The sequence below is a fragment of the Capsicum annuum genome, chromosome 7 (genome assembly GCF_002878395.1).
Source record: "Capsicum annuum cultivar UCD-10X-F1 chromosome 7, UCD10Xv1.1, whole genome shotgun sequence".
Classification (NCBI taxonomy): domain Eukaryota; kingdom Viridiplantae; phylum Streptophyta; class Magnoliopsida; order Solanales; family Solanaceae; genus Capsicum; species Capsicum annuum.
Window position 1 is genome coordinate 33,244,920 of NC_061117.1, and position 8,906 is coordinate 33,253,825.

Below are 8,906 nucleotides of genomic sequence, written 5' to 3' on the forward strand. Positions count from 1 at the left end.
TTCAGAAAATATTTTCCTTTCAAACCAAACATACCCTAAAGCATAACAATGAAAAGAACCGGAAACTAGTATACGGTCGAAACGGTCTGATGTAAGCAGCAGAAAGTGGCAAAAAATGCATGAAAACCGGTTTCAAGGAATGATACAATGAATGGTGCAAAAATTGTAGAAAGAGGTAATCATTTATGTTTTTCTGTGGACTTGACACCTCACCAAACATATCTTTTTATTACTAAAAATGATATTCTTTTAATTAATTTATAAAATTTATTAGTACTATTATTTTTTTTGTGTACATATATATATATTCAGTGCACCATAACTGTTGGAAAAGTACAATACCACTACTTTTTTTCTCGTCTTTGACAACTTTCTTCTTTCTTCGGTGGTTTTTTTTCCCCACTCTGATAGGTTTTTTGTGGAAATCTTGGGCGTTGTTGATGTGTAATGCAAATCTCTGTTGAAAATAAAATTTGGGGTTTGTTGTTCTTGGTGCAAAGTTTGGTTTTTTTGGATTTCCTTTGTGGGTTTTCTTGTAAAGTGCAGCAGCAACCATGTCTACTCTTGTTAATTACAGTGGTGAGTTTTATTTTTTGAGTTATGTTTTTTTTTTTTTTGGAATTACAGCCTCCCTGTCTCTACTAGATAGGGGTAAGGTCTACAGCTCTGCATACGTTTATCAGTTTCAGAATCCACTTTTATGTGATTTCTTTGGGTCTGTTGTTGTTTTTTTGAATTATGTTTAGATAGTGTATGTGAGTATATTTTGAAAAAAAAAAATTATCTTGAAATATTGATTTGGTTATGAAATTTGATCAAATCTTGAAAATTTGATCTTTCAATGTTTTTTAATTTTCAAGAAACTGGCTTCCTCAAACCAGTTTTTTTTTTTTTTTTTTTGGGGGGGGGGGGGGGGGGTTTGGGACTTCTACTCATGAAATTACCGAGTAAAATGTATGTATTAGATTTTGAACTTGATATTTGAAACTTGAAAATTTGAGTTTTTGGAGTTGAAGTTTGTTTGGACATGCAGTTTACTTGGACTATTTGGAGTTTTGTGAATGGTAGTTCCGAAACACTCAAAGATTGGTCTTAGCTAGTTTTTGGGAACTTGAAAATATTTAAAGATGAGATTTTTTTTGTCAAATTTCATGGCCGAAGATGTATTTGAAGATAAATGTTTAAAATCTATGACTTACTTTTCTTACATATAGGCTTGATTGTTGATATGAATATGAAGGTGTTGGAGTAACTAGTTATTTGGTAGTGAAAATGAAAAAAGAAAAACGCAGTAAAAAAACTGAAAAATTGTTGCTATGGCTTTGAAGATGTTAATCTTGCTCCTATGTAGACTTTTTGTTTTGTTAGTTTCTGTGTATTGTTCAGATTGATGTTAATGATTGGCACTTTCTGATAAAGAATAATTGTTCTGGTCTTTGTTGCTAAGAATTTGTATGATGTTCAATATTTAATCTGATAATTGGTTCTTAATAGGGTAGATCTTAGTTCTCAGCTTTTTATGTAATGAATTTTCTGATAAAATTTGGCTATACCTGAATGATGTTAAAGATAAGATTTTGGAAGAAATGGGCATGAATTCATTATCTTGTGAATGCTTCTATTAGGGAATTTTCGGAAAAGATAGCTGATCTTGCTGTTTGATCTTTTCAGGTGATAATGAGTTCTATTCTGGAGGATCACTTTGTTCAGCTGATTTGGGTCTTATGTTGTCTCTTGGTCATGCCGATATTTACTTTCCTGTTACTAAGAGGGCACGCATTAGTTCCCCGTTTGTCGTTGAAGAGAGGACAAAGAATTCACCTATCGAAAAACTTCCCGATGAATGCCTATTTGAGATCTTCAGGAGATTGCAAGGAGGCTGTGAAAGGAGTGCAGCAGCTTGTGTTTGTAAGCATTGGCTTATGCTCTTGAGTCATGTGAGGAGCTCTGACATTTGCCATACCAATCTTTCAGCTGCTGATGGGGCTTCAAAAGATACGAACATGGTCTCAGCTGATGAAGATCTTGAAGTTGGGTGTAATGGATACCTTACTAGGCATGTAGAAGGGAAGAAAGCTACAGATATTAGACTTTCTGCTATTGCAATTGGAACTTCCAGCCGTGGGGGTCTTGGAAAGCTCTCAGTTCGGGGGAGCAACTCCGTTCGTGGTGTTACTAATGTTGGTCTATCAGCAATTGCCCATGGTTGTCCTTCTCTTAGGGTTCTTTCATTGTGGAATGTTCCTAATGTTGGAGATGAAGGTCTTGTAGAGATTGCAAGGGGGTGTCATTCATTAGAAAAGCTGGATCTATGTCACTGTCCCTCAATTTCCAACAAAGGCCTGGTTGCAATAGCAGAGAATTGTCCAAGTTTGACTTCTTTGATGATTGAATCTTGTCGAAATATTGGAAATGAAGGTCTGCAAGCTATTGGAAGATGCTGTACCAAATTACAGTCTCTTACTATTAAAGACTGCCCTCTTGTAGGGGATCAGGCAGTTATTAGCCTTCTGTTGTCAGGTACTACAATGTTGAAGAAAGTGAAACTTCATGGTCTAAACATTACGGATTTCTCCCTTGCTGTTATTGGTCACTATGGCAAGGCGATTACTGATCTTAATCTGAGTTCACTTCGTAACGTAACTCAGAAGGGCTTTTGGGTTATGGGTAATACTCAGGGTCTGCAATCTCTGGCTTCTTTGACAATCACATTGTGCATGGGAGTCACTGATTTGAGTCTTGAAGCAGTGGGAAAGGGCTGTACAAATCTTAAACACATGAACCTTCGCAAGTGTTGTTTTGTTTCTGATGGTGGACTTGTTGCTTTTGCTAGAGCTGCTGGATCTCTTGAGAGTCTTTATTTGGAAGAGTGCAACTGGATCACCCAAATGGGCATCCTAAATGCAGTTTCAATCTGCCGAAAATTGAAGTCTCTTTCCCTGCTGAAGTGTATGGGAGTCAAGGATTTACCTCCACAAGCTTCCTCACTTTTTCCCTGTGAATCTCTTCGATCGTTGTCCATCCGAAGCTGTCCAGGATTCAGTAGCACTAGCTTAGCTATGGTGGGGAAGCTGTGTCCCCAGCTTCGTCAATTGAATCTCAGTGGGCTTACTGGAATAACAGATGCTGGTCTTCTCCCACTTTTGGAGAGCTCCAAGGCAGGACTCGTCATGGTTAATCTTACCAACTGTCTGAACTTGACCGATGAAGTGGTGTTGTCCTTAGCTAGGCTACACGGTGAGACCTTGGAATATTTAAATCTTGATGGATGCATGAAGATTACAGATGCAAGTTTGGTGGCAATTGCTGGTAATTGTCCATTAGTTGGTGATCTTGATGTTTCTAAGTGTTCAATAACTGATTCTGGTGTAGCTGCTTTATCCCGTGGAGTGCAAGTAAAGCTGCAGGTTCTTTCACTATCAGGTTGCTCCATGGTAACGAACAAGAGCATTCCGTTTTTTAATACGTTGGGTGAGAGCTTAGTTGGTTTGAATCTCCAGCACTGCGCCATAAGTAGCAGCAAAGTTGGGCTTCTTGTTGAGGACTTGTGGAGATGTGATATCCTCTCCTAAAAGCCAACAGGGGCACAAGGCTATGCATCATCCAAAGGGAGTTGGACGAAGAGTAGTAGCTATTCGGTTCATAAAGCTCGGCAGGATAGAAGCGAACATGATTGTGGTTTTTGGCCCACTAATGGCCTTGTGATGCTCCAGTGGCTTGGTTGTTTTCCAGGAAGCTATGACGGAACTTTTTCCATCATTTTTTGCATGGTTTTATCTACTTAAGGCCTGTTCCAAATCAGTCGGTCTCCGGTCTCTCATGGAGGCTGCCTCTTACATAGCCAGGGTATCCTGAGAATACAGTTAAATAAGTCTTGGAGTTCAAGTTTTCACTAGTGTTGCTCCTGTTTCTGTCTTTCGCGAACATTGGGGTGGGGTTAGTGACCCAATAATGCTTCTCTTAAACATGTATGGATATCATGCATTTGCCTTGGTAGTACTACTACACTACAGAATCAGACGATCATAGTTTTAGTATGTAGTTGTCGTGTTAAGAAGAAGAAGTTGTTATTGTTGTTGTAATAAGCGTTTTACTTTGTGTCTTATTCTGTAGTTGAGCTGAACATTTTCTGTAGCATGGTGTCTGGTAATCAGGGGCTTGGTCATGGCAACTAGTCCATCTTGGTTGCCAGGGAAAAAACCTAGGTACTTAGGTTGTTTTTCTGGTGTCCCAAGTTCTAGTTTTTGATAGGATTGTCAAAAGTCCTACTTTGTACAAGGTTCTTTGTCTTTCAGATTTGTACTTGGCAGCTACTTTATTATCTAATAAAACTGTGTTAGTTTGTCTAAATTCTGCTTAATGTTTCTCTTATAGTTCTCAAAGTTTGTTGATTGATCTTTCTTGTGCTCGTGTTCTACATGAACATTACATTTCTTTTGAGTCGAAACTCGCAAGTCTTGTGGTAAACTACTTGTTTACTCTACAAAGGTAGAGGTAAGGTCCATGTATTTTATTTTACCCTCCCGACTTGTAAGATTAAAATTGTTATTATTGTTGAGATAACTCTAGCTGTGCTGGAGATTATTCAAAGTAAAGATTTGTGTCAGTAGTACTTTTTTCTTGCATATCACCTTTGACATCTGAGTGTGCAAGATTCAATAGATAGGATTTGTAGGTCCACCATGAACCAATATTGTGTACTTTGTATCTTGCCTCACCTTTTTATTTGGAAAAAAGTATAAAATTATGGTATACATATTAGATGTCTTCATTGGACAAATTTTTGCAAGTACTTTGTCGTTGAAATAATGTCGGGTGCAAATGTTCGTTCTACTTGATAGGTGTTGAGGGAACTTTCAACACAACTAACAATACTATTCTACTTCCAAAATATAGCAACAACCTTTAAAAACACATATGCAACTTTCAATAAATTTCACAAAATTAGAAATTTTGGTGATCTTCTTATCCTCTTTCACACAAATCTTATTAGTCGTTGTCCCCATGTCACTTCCTCTTTTATTTCGCCGTTGGCTACAGTTGCTCCATCAGAAAATTACTGATCTTTGCCGGAATTTAGCCGAGCTTCAGCGAAAAATTCAGAGATTTTTTTTCTTTTTTTTCCGGTTTTCTTCTTTTTCAGTTACCTCTCATGTATTTCACTACTTCTCACCAAGTATATGTACATAACATGTATCTCGTGTATATATAATATTGATACACGTGACATTCACAAGACATATAGGTGATAACACACATTATAAAGCAATATACGTATTTGTATGTCATGTGTATGCCACTATATGTACAATAATACATGTGAAATACAATAATGTGCACTTAACAATAACATATACACCATATACAGCATATACAGCAGAGACAGAGAAAAAGACCAAGAAATTGCATGTCATAAACCCAAATATGGGTGACTTTAGATATTTGACCCTTGAAATGTCTTTAAAGAATAATTTTTCTTACTTTTTAAGTATAGTACAAGTATCATTTTACTCCTCTACACCTCAAGCGTATTTTTAAAACTTTCCATACTAATTTGTCTTTCAAATTTTATTTTTCATTATTTTCACTTTTAATTTTTTCCTTTAATTTATTATTCTATTTTTTATTATTTTTTCTTTAATTTTATTATTTTTACTTTTTATTTTTTTCCTTTAATTTTATTTTCATGTTTTAATTCATTTGTCTCAAACTTTATTTTTTTTTTCTCAAACATTATCTATTTCTTTTTTAATTCATTTGTCTCAAACTTTATTTTTTTCTTTTTCTCAAGCATTATCTATTTCTTTTTTAATTCATTTGTCTTTAACCTTTATTTTTATTTTATTTTTTGATTTATCAGTTCTCTCATTTTCCCCTCATTTTTCTCAAACTTTATTTTTATTTTTCCGCTCATTTTTATTTTCTCAATTTTATAACTTCTTCTCTTTTTCCTTAATCTTTATTTTTTCTCTTGCCTTTTTTTTCTCACTCTTTTTTTTTATTTCTCTATTTTGCTTGATCGCTTTTTTCTTTTTTTAGTTCTCTTTTTTCCCTCATTTTTTTCAAACTTTATTTTTATTTTTCCTCTCATTGTTATTTTTCTCAATATTTTTAATTTTTTGCTTTTTTTCTTGATCTTTATATTTTTTCTTTCCTTTTTTTTTTCTCAATCTTTTTTTTATTTCTCTATTTTGTTTGATCGTTTTTTCTGTTTTCTCAACTTTTATTATATTTTGTTAATAAATAAAAAATTGGATAATCCACAAAGAGATTTTCTTTTTTTGATATCAAAGAAAATTTAAGGGCATGAATTGTTGTTACAAAATTCTTTAAAAATTCTAGAGATAAGTCGTGTCTCTAAGGCGAGAGTTGTAGAATATCTCATAAATAAATATAATGTGGTAGTGTCAATTCTTGCCCGTGGGACATAATTTATTATTTGAAAGTTCATGAGCAAAGTCTTGCCTCTAAGTAAGAGTTGAGAACATCACACAAATGAAGACATAACGTGGTAGTGTCAACTCCTGCCCGTGGGGCATAATTTATTATTTGAAAGTCCTTGAACTAAGTCTTGCCTCTAAGGTAAGAGTTGTAGAACATCCCATAAATAAAGACATAACGTTGTAGTGTCAACTCTTGCCCATGGGACATAATTTGTAGTTTGAAAGTCCTTGAGCTAAGTCTTGCCTCTAAGGCAATAGTTGTAGAACATCTCATAAATGAAAATATAACGTGGTAGAGTCAACTCTTGCCCGTGGGGCATAATTTGTAGTTTGAAAATCCTTGAGCCAAGTCTTGCCTCTAAGACAATAGTGGTAGAATATCTCATAAATGAAAATATAACGTGGTAGAGTTAACTCTTGCCCATGGGACATAATTTGTAGTTTGAAAGTCCTTAAGCTAAGTCTTGCCTCTAAGGCAATAGTTGTAAAACATCTCATAAATGAAAATATAACATGGTAGAGTTAACTCTTACCCGTGGGGCATAATTTATTATTTGAAAGTCCTTGAACTAAGTTTTGTCTCTAAGGCAAAAGTTGTAGACCATCCCATAAATAAAGACATAATGTGGTAGTGTCAACTCTTGCCCGTGGGACATAATTTGTATTGCCTCTAAGGTAAATGAAAACATAATGTAGTAAGTCAACTCTTGCCCGTGGGGCATAATTTATAGTCTAAAAGTCCTTGAGCTAAGTCTTGCGTCTAAGGCAATAGTTGTAGAATATCTCATAAATGAAAACATAACGTGGTAGAGTCAACTCTTGCCCGTGAGACATAATTTGTTGTTTGAAAGTCTTTGAGTCAAGTCTTGCCTCTAAGACAATAATTGTAGAATATCTCATAAATGAAAATATAATGTGGTAGAGTCAACTCTTGCTCGTGGGACCTAATTTGTAGTTTGAAAGTACTTGAACTAAGTCTGTAGAACATCTTATAAATGAAAACATAACGTGGTAGAGTCAACTCTTGTCCGTGGGGCATAATTTGTTGCTTGAAAGTCCTTAAGCTAAGTCTTGCCTCTAAGGCAATAGTTGTAGAACATCTCGTAAATCAAAATACAATGTGGTAGTGTCAACTCTTTTCCATGAAACATAACTTGTTGTTTGAAAATCATAAGTCTTGCCTGTACAATGTAGTAGTGTCAACTCTTGCCCATGAAACGTAGCTTATTATTCGAAAGTTGTAAATCTTACCTTTATAATGTAATACTGCCAACTCTTACTCAGAAGATGTAACTTAAATGGAAGAAATCGAAGAAAAGAACAAAAATAATAAAAATTGCGAAAAAAGAAGAAAATAAAGAAAAATAACAAAAAAATAAAAATTAAAGAAAATGTAGAAGTTGAGAGAGAAAAAAAAAAAAATAAAGGTTGATAAAAAAAAAAAAGAAAGATTAAATAAAAATAAAGGTCGAGAAAAAATAAAAATCAAAGAAAAAAAAAGAGTTTTTTTTTTTTAATAAAAGTAGAGGTTGAAAGGTGTAAAGGAAAAAAGTTAGGATTGAGAAAAACTAAAAAGAAACAAAAAAAAAAGAGGAAAGAAAAAATAAAAAAGAAAAATAATATAAAATAAAATAGACAAAAAAAAGAAGTAGAGAGGAAAAAAGTAAGGGTTTGAGAAATTAAAAATAAAAAGAGATAAAGAAAAAATAAAAATCAAAGTAAAATTAAAAAGAGAAAAAAATAAAAGTTGAAAGATATAAATATGGAGTTGTTATCCATTATGAGGATCATTTATATAATTTACTCCATTGATCAGGGGTACTTTTGTCCAAAAAAATACTATTTAATAGGTAAAGGTTATTTTAAGAAAACTTTTTTATTTGGGGCTAAAATTTGAAAGTCACCCTAATTTGGGTCTTTTGAGATTCATCCGAAAAAGACATACACTAGAACAACTTTGATAGTTGTTGAACAACTTTGCAAAGTTGTTCAACAACTGTGCAAAGTTGCTGAAGCGAAAATGTTTTAAAAAAATTAAATTTTTTTTTTTTTTTGTCCCTTTTACCGAATTTTTAAAATTTAAAGGACCCTCACTTAATTGAAAAACTTGTTTGTCCCTTTTAATTCAAAGTCCCAACAGAGAAAAAGACATACACTCATTCCACCGCCAATAGAGAAGTTAACTCCTATATTTCTCTCTCAAAGTCTGATGATTGATCCTACTTGATGTAGGAAGTGCTTATGTCCTAATATAAAATGGTTAAAAGTTCTTCGAACCACTGGCATCTTGGTTCGTAGCCACGTGCTCTAATCTCTTGAGCAACATATCCCACCCCGTAGCCATTGGTTTGGGGAAATTGGCATGACCTACTCGAGGAAGAGTAGTGCTCAACAGTTAAATTCAGAGAAGGCACGATACTGGTAGTATCTTTCTTTCTAATTCAGGAAAGGAACATTGAAATT

The 8,906-nt window shown here is 34.1% G+C and overlaps 1 protein-coding gene across 1 annotated transcript; it reads left to right on the top strand.

Annotated features, from left to right (window-relative positions):
* The first annotated feature begins 255 nt into the window (after positions 1-255).
* Positions 256-4,350, top strand: LOC107855207 (EIN3-binding F-box protein 1). Its single transcript, XM_016700200.2, has 2 exons — positions 256-579; positions 1,672-4,350. Exons 1-2 carry the CDS (start codon positions 555-557, stop codon positions 3,570-3,572), a joined length of 1,926 nt encoding a protein of 641 aa, XP_016555686.1. The 5' UTR covers positions 256-554; the 3' UTR covers positions 3,573-4,350.
* Positions 4,351-8,906: the final 4,556 nt, after the last annotated feature.

Bases quoted from the DNA above. Each gene is read 5' to 3' on its own strand.
- LOC107855207 (XM_016700200.2), top strand. From the start codon at position 555: ATGTCTACTCTTGTTAATTACAGTG. The intron at 580-1,671 runs GTGAGTTTTATT...TGATCTTTTCAG, and splicing joins TACTCTTGTTAATTACAGTG to GTGATAATGAGTTCTATTCT.